The sequence below is a fragment of the Sinohyriopsis cumingii genome, chromosome 9 (genome assembly GCF_028554795.1).
Source record: "Sinohyriopsis cumingii isolate HCF-2022 chromosome 9, ASM2855479v2, whole genome shotgun sequence".
Classification (NCBI taxonomy): domain Eukaryota; kingdom Metazoa; phylum Mollusca; class Bivalvia; order Unionida; family Unionidae; genus Sinohyriopsis; species Sinohyriopsis cumingii.
Window position 1 is genome coordinate 31,315,157 of NC_142969.1, and position 24,612 is coordinate 31,339,768.

The 24,612-nt window shown below is 33.8% G+C and overlaps 1 protein-coding gene across 1 annotated transcript in view; it reads left to right on the top strand.

The window, feature by feature from the left end:
• Window positions 1-24,612, top strand: part of LOC149791499 (uncharacterized) — a 64,545-nt gene that overhangs the window by 14,262 nt on the left and 25,671 nt on the right. Inside the window, exons 9-25 of the mRNA XM_089970028.1 lie at window positions 1,114-1,368; window positions 1,994-2,128; window positions 4,262-4,465; window positions 4,848-5,099; window positions 7,218-7,428; window positions 8,917-9,080; window positions 9,702-9,869; window positions 10,712-10,831; window positions 11,180-11,308; window positions 11,840-11,962; window positions 14,333-14,455; window positions 15,246-15,500; window positions 16,404-16,532; window positions 17,129-17,251; window positions 17,996-18,139; window positions 20,714-20,842; window positions 21,555-21,809. Of these exons, the coding sequence (XP_089826154.1) occupies window positions 1,114-1,368; window positions 1,994-2,128; window positions 4,262-4,465; window positions 4,848-5,099; window positions 7,218-7,428; window positions 8,917-9,080; window positions 9,702-9,869; window positions 10,712-10,831; window positions 11,180-11,308; window positions 11,840-11,962; window positions 14,333-14,455; window positions 15,246-15,500; window positions 16,404-16,532; window positions 17,129-17,251; window positions 17,996-18,139; window positions 20,714-20,842; window positions 21,555-21,809 (2,919 nt within the window). The remainder of the gene's footprint in view (window positions 1-1,113; window positions 1,369-1,993; window positions 2,129-4,261; window positions 4,466-4,847; window positions 5,100-7,217; window positions 7,429-8,916; window positions 9,081-9,701; window positions 9,870-10,711; window positions 10,832-11,179; window positions 11,309-11,839; window positions 11,963-14,332; window positions 14,456-15,245; window positions 15,501-16,403; window positions 16,533-17,128; window positions 17,252-17,995; window positions 18,140-20,713; window positions 20,843-21,554; window positions 21,810-24,612) is intronic.

Genomic DNA, 24,612 nt, shown 5'->3' on the forward strand with positions numbered 1-24,612 from the left:
TGAATCAGGTTTAAGATCCAGGTCAACAGCTGGTGTTTACTAAAACGAACTGTCAAGGTCAATCTATTCTCTGGGAAAAAGTATTACAATAGCATGTGATGAAAAATAAAATAAAAACTTTTAAACTGGCAAACAAACAATTAAATTGAAATAAATATATATTAAATCAGATATATTTAAATAAAATATACACAGCAAAAAATAAATGTATATGTTTGAGTAGCTATGAAAGGATGCGTGAATTACTGATATGTCTGTAAATCAATCTTAATTCTTTCCATGCCAAAGAACATTGTAAGGTTATGTTGATACTGACTCTATCATAAGGATATAAAACGCGTAGTCAATAGTGATTTGAGCATTTACTACATACGCCGAAATTAGCGATTTAAGAATAATTATGTTTAATATTTCAACGTTGGCGCTTAGTAATATAAGGGAATATATATATATATATATATATATATATATATATATATATATATATATATATATATATATATATATATATATATATATATATATATATATATATATATATATATATATATATATATATATATATATATATATATATATATATACACTTGCTAACATAATATTTTTAAGGTATATGTGTGCGATGTATGCGACTTATGCAGTACGCCTTACATAAATGAAAACAAACCTGTGATATATGGACAGGTCTCACACAAAAGCTTTTCAGAGAAAACACCAGGTGCTCATAACATCTGTTCAGTTGTTTTAAACTTTTAAAATTTAGCCTAACTAAACAAACAAACTCTGAAACGCCCTGAAAGTTCTATCAATTTGATAGCAATTCCAGCGAATAAAGACGGATACAAGTTTTCAGTGGATGTCTTGTTTATTTTTCAGTCTAAGTTATTTCAATATCAGCTAGTGACAGTCGAGAACAATAAATACAGCAACAAGTTTAAGCAGACAAGTTGAGAACATAAATTAGTTAACGTTTCTAAGGGAATGGGCTTCGAAGATCTGCATACCGATCTGATTATCAGTTACTTTTAATTTATCTCGTCCGTACCCTGAACAATACACATCGGTTGGTACATGCGTGCAAACCTTTTATCCTCTATTTAATATTTTTCACAGGATGGAGCTGGGGGGATCCACATATCGTTACGCTAGATGGGTTCCAGTACACATTTAACGGTTTAGGAGAGTACACGCACATGCTTATCACTAATCCGGACGGTTCCAAAGTTTTTGAGATCCAGGTGAGAACGGAAAAAGTGACAAATTCTGCTGGAAATGAAATTGACGCCACGGGTTTTTCTGCAATAGCTGCCCATGACTATGCAAATGAAAATGCTCATTTCCAGGCTTCAGTCAATAAAGATAAAGATGGTATGTTTGTGACTGATCTAACAAATTCATTCAACGAAACTTGCATACATACGCACGTAAAAGAAATTCAAGTAGTGCTGAAGTGTGTTTCATTGTATTTAATTTATTTTCTAATGGAACAAGTCAATAATAGTTGATTATTAAATTTATTTTATCTGTTTCTTCCAAGCTTTATATTACTCAACAGTTTTTTGAAGATGTGATTCGTTTTTTTTTTTCTTTACGGCAGATTAGCAGATTCCATGCGGCGAAAGATTTCGGCAATAAATGTTATGGAAGATACAATGTTCTTAAAGGATGTTTTATGACGTTTGGTGAAACTATTGACCCCTTTGATGGATCAATGCAAGAGATCTAAGTCATATACTTGCTGCTTGACGCAAAGGATAACACGTCAGAAACTCAGTCGAAAAAAAGTTACTTTAACAAATACTAGTGCAAAAAAATCAGCCTATATACGTTTAATCGATATCTCACCCCAATGTTTACCAGGAAAGTATATTTACCGCAAACATGGTATTCACTGATGCAATACAACGTTATAAAGTAGGGATTATTACTGATATGTTATTGTGGGTGCTAGATGACATGTTCATAAAATGGGAATACGTTTTTATTTTTACAGGAATGCTGGTTTGGGCGAATGAAATAGACCAGACGAATAATTTCATCAATACATCGTTTCTCTATGTATCACCTAATAAAACGTTAACTGTATCGAAAACAGCGCCAGGGAAATACCTGACGTCTTTCACTAGCGGTAAGATGTTTCGTTGACTAATGCAAAGATTTTATCGTTCACTGATTGTAACAAATTTCCAATATTTAATTTTTGAATAGATGTATTATCTTTTTAAGCGGGTAGTTGATTCTTGAAAAATAATGCAATAGATATTTATATTATAAACATTATTTATATTATTTTAATCCAATACATTGAAATAAATCCAGATTTTATGCGCAGAATGACTTCTTCATTGTTGATTATCTAAGCTAATTTGGTTTACATTATTATACATAAATAATAGGTACTTTTGTATATACGTATAAATTGTTTTGTTTCTGTTTTGCTTTTTGCGTTTAGAAAATGCATTGTTAATACTTGTCTATATGGCAGAGGATGAATGCGTGACTTGCGGTGACTACATTACCCGGGCAAAGGCACTTAACGCACATGTCATCTGTCCTGTCCATCTGTACTTATTTATATCCGTCTTTTCGTCCGTCGGTCACTCTGTCCGTTAGTTAGGTGCTGCATCTCCTACAGCAATAAAGATGGCATTCAGTCATATTTCTGATATGATTGGAGGTTGTCGTGTATATGTGTATATTAAAAACAACGGCTTTGAAATTCTGAAATAAACAATCTGATTGAGGCAATGGGTGTACTGATATCGATTTTTAAGTATCTTATTTTAAAATCTCAAACAATTTATATAGCAATGTTCGTAGATATCTGAACGTTTGTGTTTTTTCGTCAAGACCATGGATATACCATATATCTCATGATATTACCCTCGAGTTTCACCCCAGGCACGTTGGAACAGTGTATTTAGTTGATGCTGGGAAACAGATGAGATGCCTATCATAGATATGTCTAAAACTTAGACAAAAATAGTTGCTGTTTCGTACAAGGATAATCTACTGCATATTAACTCTAAGCAGAAAAGTAAGGGGGTAAGTGGGTATTTACGTTTGATAATTCCCGACTCATGATTGCATATACACCGAACTACTGATATAGGTAAGCTCGCTCCTAAATAATGTCTTTAGCTCGAAGTAACTTTTACTCGATTGCATCCTAAACTATCTGGGGGCTTAGAGTTGTAGGAAAGGTGAGACTTAAGACCAAGGGAGACGAAAATTTACAAGATCTAATATCTCATGGTGGAACTCGTTACCCTAATTGCATATTGCATTGGCATTTATTGATTGCGTTGTTCTTATCGTAACTATTAAATGAACAGAAGCAAAAGAAGTAACATTATCTACTAGATAATGTTATTACTTCTTGTATGACTGCTAGCAGTAATTTTGACAAAAAGGCCCGATTCAGTGGGGCTGGGGGGGGGGGGTGAGAACGAATTGGGACACAATTCCATTGGTCACCTTGGTTACCTTGGATAAAGGTAGATGTGTTTAAATAAAGGACATATCAGACTAAAATGTTTGCTACTAAGCATACTCGTGCTCTAATAATTGTACACAGGTAAATTAAATTTTAAGTGCTGATTTCATTTCGAATAATTATCCACAGGTAAAGGAAATTTTAAGGGCTGATTTCAGCTCTAATAATTATATACAAGTAAAGGATATTTAATGACTGATTTCAAGTCTAATATTTATAGACAGGTAAAAGACATTTTAAGGGCTGATTACAGAATGTATCTTTAGATTTATTGGGGCCTACTTTGTTAAGTGATTCGGGTCATATTTTCCTTTTTGATTCAAGCGAAACGATAATGGGCATTATCATAGCACGGTTCTTGTATATATATATATATATATATATATATATATATATATATATATATATATATATATATATATATATTAACATACCTTCGTTTAGGAGCACGTCAACATGTGTACAATAGCTAAGTTCGATATAACTCATTCCAGTTATAACCCTTATTAGCGGTTAGATAGACTCATGGACGAAACATTTTTTTTTCTGTTTGATATTTCTGCATCTGGGGAGACATAAATTCACAAGAAAGATAAAACTATATATCGATTCAAAAATAAATATCTTCACCCAATGCCTTATATACATATCGTTTGCCTTATCGCCTGATTTTAGATCACCCTATAATCGCGCCAAATTTATTTGCTTGAATAATCTCATTATTTCATATAAATTAATAATGTTTCTGTTCTGTTATGTTCGCAGGGGTTGCTATTGAGACATCCTTTGCTTTTAGATTTCTCTCCATCAACATACGTGTCAGTCCAAGTTTGGTACAAAATCGAACCCTCAGAGGGCTAATGGGAAATATGGATAATGATAAAACTAACGAGTTCGTCAAACCGTCAGGTGAAATACTCCCAGCAAATTCTAATGAGTCAACCATATTCAGCAATTTTGGGGAGCTATGTAAGTAAAACCTAAAAAATTTGTCACTATAGCCTATATCTATCTATCTGTCTATCTATCTTGATAGATAGTTATATCTATATATCTGTCTGTCTTTATATATATATATATATATATATATATATATATATATATATATATATATATATATATATATATATATCACGAGATTAGATAATGTTAAGTGTAAATACTAGAAAATACCAAAGAACAGCTACTGACCCAAACACCGAGATTGCTGCGAAATTCTTTGCCATCTTGAAACAGCGCCAAAAATATATCAAAGAATTTTGTTTTAAAGTATGAGTACCCGTTACTTTTGTTGTCCCGCTACTACTGTTTAGAATAATGAAGTTAATATGCTACATTCTTTTTCTTCCAGGGAGAACAAACCTTAACGACAGCATCTTCGTTTATGAAAATGGAGCAAATCACGCCTCATACCAAAATACGTCGTTTCTTCCTATATTCAAGGACTCCTATAACAGTACACACATAGCCGCTGCTGAAAAGACGTGTGGGGGACCAGAATACGTAGCTTGTGTTTATGATTATTTAACAACAAACAACACAAAATTTGCAGAAAACACAAAGGAAACAAATGAAACATTTACAGTTTCATCAGCTTTGGCAGGTACGTGATGTTGATTCTTTTTGCTGAGCAAATGGTTTGAATAAAGCACTTTAATCAAATGGTTTACTCTCAAATTGGTTATATATACGTACGTGTGTGTGTGTGACGGAACTACAAAAATAAATGACATTAAAATACAAAATTACAAAATACTTTTCTCTGAATTATCGTTTTACAAGTATTATCAGCTCTGAAAAGATAGGGCGCGAAAGTCAATAAATATTTAATATGATTATAACGCATAGCTATCATTTTATATTGCTAACTGAATATATCCAAATGTATGATGCAAATGACGATACATGTAATGTGAACTAATAACTACTGTCAACATCATGTAACATCATCGTCTATACAACGACAGTACGCAAATTGACAATTTTGCCAATGGAATTTAAGAAAAATTCGTTAATTTTTGGAAACCATTTTGACGTAGTGACTATCACTCTGATGGCGTGACGAGGAGGGTTGTATATTATGCTGATTTAAACAAAGAATTATCAGTAGCCATTTAGAATGGGGATGGAGAATTTGTGTTTTAATATATGAGGTCAGTAATGACGGTAGGAGTGTAGGAAATATTAGGGGGCAGGGTCCAGTTTTTATGTACAAATTTAATGCCGCAATCAGCGACCTAGTATAAAAAAATCATAAAAAATCAAATACACAAGTGAGGTCAAAAAGGTCCATATTTTTAGATACCTATATTAAAACAAAGCATAAGAATAGTATTCACTTGACCAGAGAAGTCAATGTCAGTTCATAGCAGAAGAGGTTTATGCACCCCAACCCCTATTTTATACATGCATTTTTCACATCCAAATGACATTTTTGACAGCATGTGGTGCTCACAGTGCAAACGCAAGCCCTTTCCCTGTATGAAAATTTTGAAAAACATTGTCTACTAAATAGTTTGATGCAATTCAGAATAGTTGTCATCCAAGCCGTTTTTGAGATACTCTGCTTGCCTTGAACCCATGTGTCTACTGCTATGGGAGGCTAGCTCTTCTTCCTAGCCAACTATTGGTATTTCACTATCAACATACTGCAGAGCAACTATGGAAGGTGTACATGACTGACATCAATTTCAAGAACAACACAAGCCCAAAACACCTATTTCACAAATATATCCATATCTATAAATAGTAAACAATAATTGCTGAAAAAGTCACACCATAGCCTTAAGTTAAGAAATTTGCCAGGGATCAATTTACGAAACTGGACCCTGCCACCTTAATTTCTCCCGGTTCAGCTGACGCGCCACCAATAACACTGGAAAGTATAGGCATCATTCGGTAACATCCTAAAAGGCTGAATTCAAAAGATATTAACCCTTAAAATAAGCCAAACAAACTAAATGTATAATTTGTATTGGCTTAGTAATAGACCTTGAGACACTATCCGATGAGTTACTTATTACTACGTGCCATGGGTCCTTCTTCCTCATCTCATATCTACCATTACATTTTATAGATATTGCCACCGTAGAAAAAGAGAACATACTGTCAAAACAAAGTCTATCAGTCTTCCCATATTTGTTTTATAACGTATTAGAACTAAATGAGAGGGCAGTTTTGGCGCGAAAACTAAAAGCAATGGAGTAGAAAAGGATATAATAGCTTCAGACAGAAAAAATCCACACACAACTCTCATCCCTCCCTCACAAACTGGCTCTCTCATTCTATATATATGCTACTGTCTCCATATATATATATATATATATATATATATATATATATATATATATATATATATATATATATATATATATATTTGTGTGTGTGCATTCTAAAGTAAAATGTGTCTGATCATCAAAAGTAACCATGCATCAAAGTAACCATGCATCAAGCCAAAGCCGATTAGCTTACACATATTTTGTTTCATAAGTTTGTACTTATAAATACACAGTGAATGAAGGATCAGAACAAATGGAATTGTCTTATAATTTTATTCTTCATAGGCCATACACACATGTAAAAAAAAAGTGAATATATGACAAAATTATTAAATTCTTGAATAGTTAAAGTGACAAGTCTTTTATTCAAGACAGTTTAGCAAATGTACATAAACAGAATTTTTTTTTGACTGTGGTACTAACCATACTGATTAATGTTTCAGAAAACAATGTGCCAACTGTTACGTCTTCATTGGAAAAGATTGAGGCTGTGACTGGGCAGAACATTAATATTACAGGCACTGCAACTGATGCAGAAAATGACCCAGTTATAATCTATCTGGATGGAGCGCATATAATGTCTTATAACGGAAAAGGGAATGCATCCATCACGTATTCATTGACAATAAATGACACCAATCCGTTCAATCTCAGGTAATCAATCATATCCAAACGTTGATCTATTTTATTATTCGATTTTATATTCAGTGATATAGAGAGTTTGGGCAAATGTGGCCATGCTCATGGATAGATTACTATGTATTGTCAAATAATATTTTACGTCTTGCGCACACATAATGTATAGATTTTTTTCAACGATAAATCTTTTTAAGCTTCGCTTTCATTTTAACTAATGCTGGTCTTGTGATGATTTATTTTGTTATACATTTACATTTGATGTCGTCTCATGTAGTTACTCTACGATCAATAAACCGCTAAAATGTCTTATATCTTAACTGATATATAATATATTTGATCTTTACATATTACAATTTTATTCAGAGCAGCTACAGCTTCAAATAACATTAGTATAGCCTTGTATTGCGTCATAACGTGTTCATTGTGCTCTGTATTTAATGGAAAAACGAGCTGATTTCGACAAACCGATTGCACTAATCGATAATATGAAGGTAAGTCGATTTTGACCAATGTTTGGCTTCATCACACGTGTCAGGAAATGATTCTCAATTTTCTCGCATAAGTGGAAACGTAACCCAAGCGCGAGACATACGATGTAATTACATTTGCGAACTCTACACTTGTAACAGCAATAACTGATCTTACTTGTGACATGCGGTCGTTGATTTAAGTTTTACAAGATGACGGTACAAAGTAACTCGAAGTTTTCATAGTTGTTAGAATGATCGGATTTAATATGGATGTTACGCGATTTTGCCTGAAAAAAATAATTACATCGTAAGAGTATCGCAGTATCCTGATAACATTTTGAATTTACACAACGACAATACCGCACTATAGTGAAATGCAACATACACACAATGGATAAATTGCATCTAAATAGACTGAGAGACACGAAGAGTTAGATCGTTGGATACATGTTACAATATACAATGCGAAAAACACTTCCGTAGTTAGTGCCGTTGTTTCTAAGAATATGACAGGCATGTTGTCCTATGCAAACACAATTTACCAACGCAAACATGCGAGTTCTGACATTTGTTTTACACAAGTAAAATTTATATTCACAGTAATAAAATTCATAAAATGAGAAACAATAGAATGACTTACACACAATTTAATCTTCTTTCTCCTAATACGTAGCAAAAGTTAACAGTTTTGGCTCGTTTGTTAGGTAGCGTGTTGAATACAACAACTTTATAAAAACAGTCCAATATCTACATTGATCTTCTAGCACGCCTACAACGCGAAGCAAAGCTCTCGGCCACCGAAGGTTTGACGCAGTTGTTGTCGAATCTCCATATCCAAATAAGTGTATATCCATACCTCATATTAGTAACTGTGTTGATGCAGATGTATGGACTATTTAGATAGCTGGTATGCAAAATAGCTACTGGCCTGATCTGTGCATTGAATAGTATTACACATATCCGAATGCGTGAAATGTAAAGACATGACATGTTATTCAAATGACAGTTATCTTAAAATGTTTCAACATTTCAGCTTCTACGCAATAGATGCCAAGAACGGTACGTCCTCGTCTCTTAGTATTCCAGTATTTGTGTGTTCGGGGTGTTCCAATGGAAATGGTAAATGCGATTACTCCGTAGATCCGGGCACGCGCCAGTTTGTTGTCGTTCCGTGTATCTGTGACATAGGATGGACAGGCAAGAAATCAAAACATTTTCTCATAGAACAGTTGATATCTCATCCATTATTTTCCAGGGTCAATGTTCTTTAGTCGAATCTATATTGGTTATAGATGGTATATGATGTAGAGGTAATTAAGTCAAGTAATAGCTGAAAATAGATTTTTCAAATGAAATCAAAGTTCTAATGAATAATGGATTCCTGAGTTCTGAATTGGTCGATATGCATTGTCCTTGACATAATACTTGTTAGGGTACATTCCGATTTTATGGTTTGTATTCAAGCCAACAATTTCATTGGTGCCTTTTGCTAAATTCAACAACACAGTTTTATAGGTAATCTGTGAATCAAACGGACATTTACTTTGTTTTATTGTGATTTAGACCTATACCATTTTAGCTTTACGAATGCAGATTCAGATCATGTATATTTGTTTTGTTTTTCTCTTCTCTTATTTTTTCTTAATATGAGTATTCCACGCTGAATTATATAATTAGTCAAAGCGATTCAATGGAACAATTGTTCAAAGTATGGATGTATGATAATGGCATTAATGACTCGTATGTTACAAATTCCTTTATATTCGACGAATCTAGAATTTTATATTATTTAACTTGTTTATTATTTATTTACTGCAGGAACGAACTGTGAAACGGATATTAATGGGTGTCAGAATAATCCGTGTCCAACTGGTGCTAATTGTACAGACAATATCCCAGCCAAGGAGAATGCCACGTCACAGGCCTATGTTTGTAGCGCCTGTCCGACTGGGTACAAGTTAGACGTCAAAGGGACAGGGTGTGATGGTAAGTACATTGCACATATACATGTGTGATGATTTCTTGTTATTCTCGTATACTTGCTTGTATTCAAATATCATTAAAAGCGTCCGCTTAATCCTGATATTTTGTCTAAATTACAAAGGATTTTAGGGGCCCCGAGTGGCCGAGTGGTCTAAAGCGCTTTCCGTTACGGACCACTGTCATCTCACCTCTGCCATCGCGGGTTCGAGTCTAGGATTCGGCTAACGTGGGTATGTGAGAAAGCTTGCCAGAAGCTTCTCGTGGGTCGGGGTTTTCCCGGGTTCTTCCTCCACCATTAATACTGGCCGCCATGCATAGCGTATCGTGTGCTGAAATATGGCGTTAAACCCCACAACAACAACAACAAAGAATTGCACTTGTAAGTACTGCTAGTCATAGGTGTGCAGGTAAACAATACGTCACATGCCAATGTGTGCAGTGATTGTTGTAATAAATATAATGATGAAGATCTAGCACATTTATACAAATGTGTATTATTCGCCCATATGTCAAGAAAAACCAACGGCGTCACCAATCCTTCATATATAACATATTTTGTAACACACATTGAAATGTATCCGTTATTAAGGTAGCAAGAGAACACGTCCTTTATGTATTATATTTTCCACGCCTAAAAGCAATAAAAAATAAAACAAATATCATTATATTCATACTTTAGCTGATTAATTTTTTCAAAGTATGTAATCCTGCCACAGTGTATATTTATTTTGTCATTTGCACCGTGATATTTTCACCAGTTCTTTTCGGTTTTTACTATTCTCACCTTGTGTTTAAATGTTCGATGTATACAGTTCAAATATAATGTATTCAGTTTCTTCCAACAGATGTCAACGAATGCTTGGATCGAGCCAACAATACCTGTGACCAAAATTGTATAAATACATTGGGAACATATGTTTGCTCCTGTTCAGTTGGCTATCGTGTCAGTGATAAGCGATGCATAGGTATGCCTTCGTTTATTACGTATCATTGAGATCAACTCAGCACTCTATGTTCTTTAAACATTTCAATTTAGATTTTCTCACAAATTGCGATTTTTCATTTTAGATACATACATACATACATACATACATACATACATACATACATGCATACATGCATGCATGCATGCATACATACATACATGCACGTGCTTAATTGGATTGCTTGTTTGATTGAATGCTTAAGATTGACTGAATGAATCACTGATTGATTAACTGATATAAGCATTCAATCATATTTGCATTCATTGTGACATATATCCCTGTGAGAGATATAGAAGAGACTTTTACATTTCCTTTGTCTTTCATCAGACATCGATGAATGTAAGGAGGGAACCAGTGGCTGCCAGCAAAACTGCTACAACACACCAGGGTCATTCAGTTGTACCTGTAGAGATGGATATATTCTAAGCGCAGATGGGAAAACCTGCACTATTTTAGGTAACACTATATTAAATGTATATTCAATGTGCATAGAAGAAACGTGTACATCATTACGACATTTTAATCAGTTACATAACAAAGAATAGCATTATCAGGAATCATGTTATATCTGTGTTAAATGTTTTGCGTTAACGTTTTGCAAGTTAAATCTGCAATGTGATACAATTGTTTTAAAAAAAAATCGTTGTTACATGTAACTTTTTATAGCATTAGTTAAAGGTGTACAGTATGCCATACATTTTTCACCAACAAGATCTCTGAAATTTGTTCCTTTTAAATTCGAACTTTAATCAGAAATGTGAAGAACCAGAACGAATGGAACCTTCATTAACGGTATATATATATATATATATATATATATATATATATATATATATATCTGCTGTCTAAAGTCTTCAAACTCCAATATACTTCTGTAATAATGATGAGTAAACTCTCCCCGAAACAGAAATCTCGTGTTTTAAAATGTGTATTATTATTATATTACTATTATTGTTATTATTATTATTATTATTATTATTATTTCAGTCAATCTGAGTGCAGCATGTTCTATGTCGAACTGCAGTCATGGTTGTAGTGTAGTCAACAATGTAGTATCCTGCTTTTGTGACTCAGGCTATGAGCTGGATGCGGATAACAAAACCTGTAAAGGTAAGATAAACATAAATAATCAATCAAAATGTTTACCTTATTTTAAACATTAGCTGTATGTCTTTATCATTGATGGAATGCACACTACTTAGAACTTTTGTTCAGTAATCTCTAGGATCTACAGCTGGAGCTAAAGAGGTCTGAAGTAAAAGAAATCAGAATCTCTGTGAAAGTCCACCACTTGTGTATGGGGAACCATGAACCCTTTCATGTACAGCCTCCCAGATAGTGTTCGGGATTTCACATTTGTTTAAAAGTAAACTTCTTATTTGGGCCTTGTAGATTATGTAATTACCACAAACACAGGTTAGTTATCCAATGATATTTAAGGTCGACAGCATGGGCAAAGTCGCAGGTAAATGGTACAATAACAATGCAACATTTACTGGAAACTTCAACTCCCGTTAATGTTACTATCACCGGGAAACTACATACCTAGACATTGTGGAGTTTTCCGGGAGATGCAGCACTTTCAGAATCAGCAATGTGTGTCGTAGGCTCATTAAATGTCAAAAACGTTCGTAAATGTAACATATGACTTTGAAGAAAAAATATTGCAACACAAGCTGAAAGTAACACGAAAACATGTCGTCCTTCTTACGAAAATATGCATTACTTTGCATCGTAAGCAAATGAATTTTCATTTAGTCAATACAGCAGATTTCTGAATGTTCATAGCGAATATTTACATTGTCATATTTAAATATATTTTAGACGGTTTCAGTAATGCACAGAATTTAATTCGTCCATAATTGTCTTGGTTATTGTACTGGATAAATTACTATTGTGCATTTATCAAGGTTACAGTATGATATCAAGCCATATTATTTGTTAGATTTCTACCAAATGTACTGTAAGTCGGTAACGATAAACTCGTATGGAGTTGATGCACATTCTGCCTTTAACTTCCAGAGTTACGGTAAGTAGTTTGGTAATGATGTAAACTGCGCAACTCATTGTGTTTCCTTTGTATTTATTATTCTCGAACGGTCAAAATGAACATTAATAATTGCATTTATAAGATCTCTAGGCCAACTGGACAGTCGGAAACTCACTGAAGCTATGATTGAGAATGCAGTTCACAAACTTAAATATAGAGCTTTCTTGTCCTGAGACGAATGTGTTGATGGTAAATGTAGTATAGATTACCGTCTGGCAGTTGACGCAATTAGCAAACACCGATTTGAAACGATGCTGCACATACAATACATGATATTTACCCTTAAATCTGCACTTAAGCAATAGTAATTGTCACAATTTGTGCCACTTACAGATACAAAATGTGACATGGAAAGTTGACGTGTCAGATTATTTATTTCTTGCATCACGGACTTTAGAATCACCAGCATTGTTACATTATCAAGCATTACGGCTACTTTACATGCGATGTAACCTTTGAATGCCAGCGTGACATCCACTGTCTTAATGTGACATTTGCAGGTAATACATGGTCTTCAAGCAAAAGAACCCTATGTTCATGTAATTAGCTTCCTGGACATTGCACAAAACAAAAAGTGTTTCAGCTGAATTTCATGTTCTAAAATCTGAACGTTATTCCATGTTTGACGTTTCCAAGCTTTCCGTGGTTTCAGTGATATATTGATGCTTTAAACTGGAGGGTTGATTCTGAATACGAGTCTCAATATAGGAACAAATAATGAGTGACGATTTTAGACTTTTAAAGGTTGGACATTTGTACAATTGTTGAACTGCGTTCTCCAATTATCCTTTACAACAGTATGAAGGAATAAAGTTTCATTCGGCATGGCCAAACAAGTGCTTCTTTTTAATACATGTATGTTCCACTTTTAAACGATTAGTTCAACACTTTCTTTGTCTAAATATTAGGTGTCCATGTGTGTGTTATGGATTTTTAACGCAGCTTTAACATTTTTTCAGTCATATCTTTACGATGTCAGCAGCGTGGCAGTTTATAGCAATATCCAGCATCAATAGGAACCATGCCTCAACCATGACAATTATGCAAAGTTGTTAATCAACATGTACACTATAGTACATCTGTATTCGGTCTATTTCTAAGCTTCGAGTAGATGAAATAATTTATTCATAAGGATCTAATCGGAATGTTTCTCTTTTAACTACACATCTGGCTATGATCATTATGCCAGTCCTCCAGTTATGTATTAATCATTGTAAAGTTTTTCACCCAGGAATTTGTTTTGCTTTGAATTGAACAAAAACGTTTGAAAACCCACATAAATTCTTCAATCACACACAGGTTGTTTCATCCCATTATTTTTCAATGCATACACACACAGTTAGAATTTCTTGTGTTGTTTCCAATGGGACTTTCATTCCAAATAAATACAAATGGACCACTCTTCTTATAATTAAACATCCTAATTGCAGATATCAACGAATGTAACAGCGTAAACAACGTCTGCCCGCAAGTCTGTAATAATACCTTTGGAGGCTTTACCTGCAGCTGCAATCTCGGATATTTTCTACAAAACGACAAAACCAGTTGTGAACGTAAGATAGCCATATTACAAAGCGTAGTTACACTGCACTATCGAAGCTTTGATAAACACTTAAAATGTATGTTCCTTTTTCATATTTTGAAGATATATTCCTTGTAAAGATGAACACGTCTAATTCAAATTTAAACTGACATTAAACGAACACATGTACATTGAATATTGGTAGGTTTAAAAATTGTCTTGGCTAGTGATTTATTTGATTGTCTCATTCATGAATGCCAGCATTGTAAAGCATCATGCATTTATTACCAACTCAATCGGAATTTAGTTAATACCATTATTAAGAAACAACTGTAAAGACTCGGAAAGTATATTGGTAAAGATTTTAAACAAATCACACACCCAATGCCTCTACATGTCATGCTAGGGGTATATTGATTAATGAACAGTGAGGAGGAAACTGAAGCACTCAACTCTGCTGAATGTATATGTGACCAGTACACATAAATGTGTATCCTTTCAGTGACATTACATCATGCACGTAATGTAAATCAGATACAACTTCAATTAGTTACTTGTCTTCAATATCATTTAATTAATATTCACCAGAAAATAAAGATGGTTATTCGAATGATACTGAATTTCAAAATATGTACCAAAAAAAGATTAAAACATCTAATCATTTAAATATATCGCTGTCTAATAGAAGTTTTAAGATATGGATATAGTTTCCAATTAAATACTATAAAATCAATATTTATGTATCGATATTTCATATTATATTGCTTCACCCGTTTCAATATAGCTGTGAATAAAAAGATTTTTATTCTTCTCCCAAATAGCATGTGATCCAGATCACTGGGGACCAAACTGTTCAAATAATTGTACCTGCTCCACAACAGCGGTGAAATGTGATGCCCGGAAGGGATGCATATGTCGCACGGGCTTTACAGGGCCTACTTGTAACGACGACATAAACGAGTGCACGATCGGTACTGGCACGTGTGGAGTACTGGAGACGTGTGTTAATACAATAGGCTCCTTCGCATGCATTTGTAACAGCGGATATGAGAGGAATGGGACTGGATATTGTACCAGTAAGATGAGATAAAAATTCAAGCATTAGATATAATTAACAGAACGAAAGAATTTAATTGTACTACAAAATACATCTTCCATTTGGTTGAAATTCAATCAAATTAGGTTCAGTACAATATTTGTTTATTTAAATTCACGCAGGCCTTTGAAAACCAAGGATTGTGTTTTTTATAGCTATTCTGGTTGCCATTCTTGTCGTGGGATTTTGTGTTCGATGCTTAAATAACCCTAGACAGTTTGAACTGGAAAACACAACAGCTGGCTTCAGAGCAAATCCATACAAAGTTCACCTCCTTATCGTCTTAGTATCAGTAACTACTAATATTTGTGCTTTTCTCTGTAGCAAGTGTTAATACAAAATAAGCATTTGTTCTTGTTTTTATTATCTTACTTCATGAACGCTGTGTGCCAGGTTATGCGGTACCACTCTGGAGTGACACTTAGCAATGTCACGAACTGAAGTAAGTAAGTATGCCAAGACGCTTCAGTTTAAAGATAAGCGTGATCCGAAATGCGGCCTTTTCTACCAAAGGCATGGAACGCTATGAATAATGCAATATGACATTATATGTAGACAACTAGTTGCACATATAAATAATCGATTCACTTCGTAAAAGCTCATTTAAACTTGAGCAGGTTATCCCTCCCCCACCCCACCCCCAGTAAACATTATAGCTACATGTCAAAATTATGCGTCACTGCTATAACGGAGAGTTAAAGAGTCTCTGAATATTTTGCAAAACATAAGACTTGCTGCCACACATATTTTAGAATTTTGCAAAACATAACACATATTGATATATATACATTACTATTTTGCAGGACATACGACATTCTGCCAAATATATCTCAATATTTTGCAAGACAAACGACATGCTGCCAAATAAATTTTAATATTTCAGATGTTAATGAATGCCTATATGGTGGAGGAAGCACCTGCAATGTACATGCAGACTGCATTGACCTCACACCTAATTTTACGTGCGAATGTAAACCTGGGTACGTTGGAGATGGTGTCACTAACTGCACAGGTAAATGTGTTCTCTAAATTTCAATGTTCTTAGTAACACCTTTTATAATTATTGCACACTAACTGTATGTATGCTTACAAAATCTCATACATACATACATACATACATACATACATACCCTATAATATCAAATGTCATTATGTCAGTCATTTATAAATACCGTAGCAGTTCAAACATTCAATATACTTTTTGAGCCTAAATTGCTTGTTCCCTTAAGTTGTCTCCCTTACAGCTGGATTGAATAAGTCCTTCATGAGACTACATGTCAGCAGGTGGTAGGACTTGGGTTATATGTGCTTTATTGAAATAATGTTCTATATTTGTTTGATCATTAAGTATATAACTTTATTATGTAACTACTGATCATATGGTGACTTTAACCCTTAATGTTTATTTCTCTAAATCGTGTAAGCCATTTTGCATTTATTTTTTATTTATTTACCTAATTGCACGTTAAACAGTTTTGTTGATATCTAAGAAATTTAAAGTATATATACCACATTTCAAGATCTTTTGTTACAATAGCGACTGGAAGTTAGGCCTGAACGTAACTGTTCAGCTGTCAGTTTATAAACGTACCGATTTCCACTCCACAGATATAGATGAATGTCAGCTTTCTGTTCCATGTGAACATAAATGTACAAACATGGAAGGATCCTACAACTGTGAATGTTACCAAGGTTACATTTTGAACGATGACCGAGTGTCATGCTCGTTCGGTTGGTATATTCTTTTTCTACTAATTTATTTTTTGTTTGCAGTACACGATACAATATTCACATATCAATTAATGATATTAATGAATTATAAGGGCTACAGGCCGGTATTTATTTTCAGCATGTTGTATGTTATTTGGAACTTCATATATGCGTGCCATTAGTTAAGTCAGGATTATCGAAAGCACGTTTTGTTAATTAAGAAACAAACAAACAAAAAAAAAAACGTGAAACTGTAGCACGTATAAACAAACAAATAAATTAAAACCAGAGCCAAATCAATTGCTAAAATTGCATCAAAGCTAATATTGTGGATATATGAAGACTATTAAAATTTTCACCTGCAAATAAATTAGATTTCCAGTTGTGTTATGCAGATTTCTATAGATCAGAGAATGAGATGTAAGCAATTATCCCGCTGAAAGTTTGAACGAATATTTTCAATACTGATATAGCTTTAGTGAAACTATTATGAAGCGTCATACGTTTTGATTCAATAATTGCAAATCGCTGTATAATTAATTGGTCCGTCTCTTTAGTGTGGTTGATCATGGAAACTAACCTTAAGCAACAAGAGAAAATATTATCATCAAATTAAAATGTATGGCTTTTCCGCACATTACCAAATATATACCGCATACTTCCACAATTATATTCGCCAACATTAACTGTGCTGGTTATTTGTTTTTGTAAATCCAGTTCTCATAATGTAAAGTGTATTACATATTGTTCTATTGTTTTCAACAGATACTGATCCGTGTGGAGCTAACTCTAATCTAACAACAAAGCAATGCAATGCAAAAGGTTTCGACGGCTGTATTGTATCTAACGCAAGCTCTAACGAATGTTTCTGCAACCGTAGTCGAAGTTTTAATGGAACAGTATGTGCAGGTATTGAATAGCATTATATCCCGTCAGTATTAATCCGTATACATCCATTGTAACATCGTAGGATACAACCTACCGTTGTACATCCTGTTATAACAAGTTTATGTAGATCCTGATCCTTTGGTAGTCTAGCGGATACTATTTTTGGCATGCAGTAGGAAATATACATCATACAATACAGTTGATACACTACTTTTAATATGTATAATACTTCATCGATATAAATCGAAGAACTTTCTAGCATACTCTGAGAATATGGAAGCCTTTGATGTTGGTTTGTGCTCATAATTATATTTTTTTAAGATATTTTTGTAATTCACGACATTTTCGTGCGGTTTAATTCTTGAAGATTTAAATAGTGAACGTTATCTTTCAATTGAAATGTTAAGTTGATGTATAAATAATTGGATCATATCAGTAAAAGGTATCTAAGCAACTTTTCATCTTTCTAACTAAATTCCCAAAAATTTATTTCTGTCAAATTGTGCAAGTTTTAATAGTCATTTTGCACTGAACAAGCTCAATAAGAGGCTGTCTCTATGACAATCACAAAACATATGTTGTGTAGCTGGGGCCCCGAGTGGGCCGAGTGGTCTAAAGGGCTCACCGTTACGGATCACTGCCATCTCACCTCTGTCTGCCTGAGTTCGAGTCTCAGGCTCGGCTAACGTTGGTACGTGAGAAAGCCTGCCAGTAGCTTCTCGTGTGTCGGTGGTTCTTCCCGGGGTTTTGCAGGGTTCTTCTTCCGCCAGTTATACTGGCCGCCATGTATAGCCTATCCTTGCTGAAAAATGGCATTAAACCCTACAACAACATGTTGTTTAGCTAATAGTCATTAATTAAGAAATCGATTTCAGTTCTTCCATCATAACTTTTCATGCAAATAATTAAACACTGACGCCATAGTTTCCATTCCGAAGACGATATAGTGGAGAAATTAATTTAGTCTAAACACAAAATTACCCACCATCTTGTGAGTACGTAAACATGAGGCAACGCAGCATGCACTGCACATATTATAGAGGTAAATATGTGACGTATAATTGTTTCGTTCATGGATCTCATCACACGTCATCGAAAACCGAATCTAATACTCAATGCGTTATAAAATGACATTTTATTTTCTCATAAGTAAGAAAATAAGATTTTATTTACACGCATGACCGCAATTCAGTGTTAATCCTAATAACATCTAACATATCGATAGTGTACCAGTCAGTTGACACGAAAGTAGCTTGTAGTTTGTTTCCTACACATAACTTGGATTTTGTCCCGGCGATTCATCGCTATGGCCATATAACTCGTTTTGCAATAAAGTAAATCGGATCTGTTTGATCCAGAACAGAGATTAATGAAACATATAGCATATGAAAGGCAGGTCACAATGTTTCCACTGACAAATACTAATACAAGATAAAACCCTTTTTATTACACGTTTGATCTTGCACGATGTTAGTGTCCAATGTACACATAAATGATTGACGGGCTTTTCTACGCATCTAAGGTTTCCGTCACCAACTGTGGCGCAAAACGCATACAAAGTTCGACCGATCGATGAAACTAAAATACTGCAAATCTCGCCATTTTTGAAAAGCGGCCATTGTCACGAGAACATCCTGTTCAAAATTATACTAAATTTGACCACACGGGATACTACCCTTATGTTTTAATGACTCGCGATATGTATGCCTACCCTGCTCATGGCTTTGAAAAGAGGTAATGTTTATGCATCGGCTACGGAAATGAAATGTATTACTTTGGAAGAACTAGCCGAGGAACTAGGTCCGGTATATAGCTGTTTATACAAAATGCAACTTAACAATGTCACTAAATGGCAATATATATATATATATATATATATATATATATATATATATATATATATATATATATATATATATATATATATTAAACAAACTAAACCAATCTTGTAAAAAAAATAGTAAAAGTTCATCATTTCATGAAATTAAGTTTTTATGATGGGGAGAAACAACCATGAATAAAACGTAATGTGTTTACAAATCTCGTTTATGGGGAATATAGTATTAAAGAATTTAGAAACAGACTATTTGACTTGGAATTGCTTGACAATCCTTTCGTGCGGCAGGTTGACAAGTTGGATAGAACACGATAAAGGTAGGTGTGACACAACATTTTGCAAAATTTAAACCCTAGATTAAGATGCAGCATTGTTCGCAGGTAAAGGTAAAAGTTCTCTTTCAAATAACGTTTTTATTTATATAATTCTAAATGATAAATATTAATTTGTTTTTTCTGGATTGCAAGTTTCAGGAAGGTAGTGGGGTCTTCATACTGGCATTTAGAAATGATATTTTCATATGCATTTAAATTAGAAATGTTGTATATTTTTGTACGCTTTATGAATGTCACTTAACTAAATCAAAGGACGATCGTTCCGTCTTCATGAAATTTGGATATTCGACCAAAAACACTACGCGTTTACACAAATGACGTATCGTTGGGTAGGATTACATGACGCCCACAATAGACTGATACGGTGGGGATATTAGTAGGATTCAAAACATCAAAATATGCACGTTGTTTCGTCCTTTTCAGATGTAAACGAATGCATTCAGAACAGTGGTAAAGGACCCTGTTCACAAAACTGTATAAACAAGAACGATGGCTACGAATGTATGTGCAACGTTGGGTATTTTCTTTCCAGTGATCAAGTATCATGCGAACGTAAGGAATCATCGTCGCTGTCATACATACATGCATACATACATACATACATACATACATACATACATACATACATACATACATATACATATACATACATGCATGCATGCATGCATACATACATACATATACATATACATACATGCATGCATACATACATACATACATGCATACATACATACATACATACATACATACATACATATAATAGTAATCCATCTGCATGCAAAAGAAAAATTATGGGAAATATTTTCTAGATAAGGCAAACTATATACATTAGAATATCAATTTCTCGTACAGGAACATAACCTAAAAAGTTTGACAGAATTATTATTCCAGTGAATCAGGTTTAATAAAAATGTAATGTTTGATGCCGGCTGTTAACATCACCTCTTCCAGACAAATGTTGTGGAGCCTACTTCCAATCTTGACGCTGCCATATGATTGGACATTGTTCACAATATTTGGATTTTATATCTCAGATATTAAGGTGATATGATACGAATAAGACCCTCATCATTTGCGGTGAGTTGATTGATTGACAAATGTGTGTTTTGTTATCACAAAATTTAGAATTTGTTTAAAGATATATTTGTTTAGTCAAAATTGGTAACATTTTAATAAAGATGCACATAAAATAATTAACTGTTAGTATGTTCATACAAATGATCAATAAACATATCAACATACAATGTCATTGTATGGTTTTCAGCTTGTTCAAGCAAAGGTCTCTATGGCAATAATTGCAACAAGACATGCAAATGTGGAGCCGGTGCGATTGATTGTAACACAGTAACGGGATGCATCTGCAAGTCAGGATGGACAGGGGAAAGATGTGACATAGATGTAGATGAGTGTAAAGGCAATCCCTGCAATTCTTCATTCATATGTAATAATACCTTGGGCTCCTATAAATGTGTCTGCGCAGAATACAATGAATCTACATCAGACGGCAGCCAATGTACAGGTAAAACAGTTATTGATGATATAGCCCGGCAGGCACAAACAGTGTGAAAGCTAAATTTTCTCTGTTTTCTTATATGTTTAGAACCGTGACTGCAACTTAAACTCGATGTCTACACAATGTCTTACTCTCCGACTTTAATTAGGCTCGTAAGACGTACAAAGTCTTTCTTAGTTTATATATTAGGTATATCAATTTTAGTGACGTACATATCATCTCAAATTTTTAAGGATTTAGCTTGAGGTTTTGTTCTTTTCTCGAATTGCTTTCAGATACAGACATGATATTGATAGTGACATTTTAAAATGTATATTCATATATTCCTATAAGAAGTAACATTCTGACACATGATTGCATTCTTAGCTAGTAAATAAAACTAGCTTTACCACCTAAAAGTTGTTGCAAGGCTTAATGATTCACAATATGGCACTAAATATAAGTTTCAAGTAGATCAAAATGAGATTTTCTTTAAATGAATGTCTCAGTTCGCGATAAACTATCAGGTTCAAAGGTCGCTGGGCTTTGCTTTGTACGCATGAACACTTTTAATGTGTATTTGTTTACATATGATCGTGTAGTACATTGAAGTAAAGCAAAAATTACATTATTTTGTTGCTTGAAGTGTTCTTTCTTATAATTTAGCCTTATTAGAAAGTAAATCGAGTATGTAATGAAACGGTTACCTTAGTTTTATAAGAAAGTATGAACTCGGTTATTCTCATAGTTTCCTGTACAGACACAGTAACCTATAAATAGATAACAATATTGTCAGCAGCTTCAAAAATGTGGTTGTTTAATTTCAAACATTCTGGTGGATATTCTGAACTAAGAATGCCTGCATATAAGTTTTAGTTGTTATGTCGCTGGGTTATTCATCATGCAAGATCCTCGATGCGTTGCGGTATCGAATCAGTGTTGCAAGAAAGTTGAATACCAAACAATTGGAAACAAATATCGCATGAAACAAAGATTTTAAAGAGTAAAATAAATACAGAAGATGAATGTACATTAAGGTGACTTGCAAGGAAACAGGATTACAGAACAAACTTTAATTTTATGCAAGCTACTCGTGTAGTCTACATATATTAACTACGGCAAAGTGGCTTTTACTCAGTTCTAACGATCAGGAAGGCACAGCTAAGGTATATACATTTTAATATATAACTCAAAGTATACAAGAGTTAAAATTAGACTTATTCATATGACAAAAAGGTAGAGTAGATTTCAAGAGATTGTCAGTATGTCCATTAACCAGAATTGCCTATGCAACGTACGGTACAGATTACAGAAAAATGGAGGAATTACAAACTTCGCGGCATCCTATGATTCGTTGAAGCGAGAAGGTATCCGTTATTAAAGGCATGTATTCCATATTGTCAGTAAGTATCCAGTTATTATACATTATAGACGGAATAAAACTTGTTTGCCAAAAGCTGTTCGTTTTCGTTTAAACGTAGAAAGTGGCGAGTCATTTTACGAAGTGAGATCGTTACAGTGACTAGCTCATAGGTAATGTAATACTAATTAAATTTACATTTACTAGCTCATTGGTAATGTAACACTAATTAAAGTTACAGTTATTAGGTCATATGTAATGTAACACTAAATAAAGTTACTGTTACTAGCTCATTGGCAATGTGAGACCAATTAAAGCTACAGTTACTAGCTAATAGTTAATGTAACACTAAATAAATTTACAGTGACTAGCTCATTGCTAATGTTACACTGAATAAAGTTACAGTGACTAGCTCATAGGTAAAATAACACTAAATAAAGTTACTGTCCCATTACAGTTACTTGCTCATTGGTAATGTACCACTAATTACAGTTACAGTTACTAGCTCATTGGTAATGTAACACTAAATAAAGTTACAGTGACTAGCTCATTGGTAATGTAACACTAAATCAAGTTACAGTCCCATTACAGTCCCATTACAGTTACTAGCTCATTGGTAATGTAACATTTGTTACAGTTAGAGTTACTATCGCATTGATAACATAACACTAATTATAGCTAGAATTACTAGCTCATAAGTAATGAAAAATAATTACAGTTGAAGTTACTAGCTCATTGGTAATGTAACACTAATTACAGTTAGAGTTACTAGCTCATTGGTAATGTAACACTAATTACAGAGTTACTTGCTCATGGAAGTGTAACACTAATTCCAGTTAGAGGTACTAGCTCATAGGTAATGTAACACTAAATAAAGTTACAGTCCCACTACAGTTGCTATCTCATTGGTAATGTAACACTAATTACAGTTAGAGTTACTGTCTCATTAATAATGTAACAGTGAATAAAGTTACATATACTAGCTCATAGGTAATGTAACACTAAAGTTGGAGTTACTAGCTAATTGGTAATGTAACACTAAGTATGGCTTGAGTTACTAGCTCATTGGTAATGCGGCACTAAATAAAGTTACAGTTACTAGCTCATTGGTAATGGAACACTAATGATACTTAAAGTCCCGTTGCAGTTACTAGTTCATTTGAAATGTAAGACTAATTAAAGTTACAGTCCCATTACAGTCACTAGCGCATTGATAGTAAAACACTAATTAAAGTTACAGTTACTAGCCCATTGATAATGTAACAATGATTACAGTTAGAGTTACTAGCTCATTGGTAATGTAACTCTAAAAATGTTACAGTGACTAGCTCATTGGTAATGTAACACTAATTACTGTTAGAGTTACAAGCTCATTGTTAATGTAACACTAAATAAAGTTACAGTGACTTCCTCATTGGTAATGTAACACTAATGCAAAAAACAGTTACTATCTCATTGGTAATGCGACAT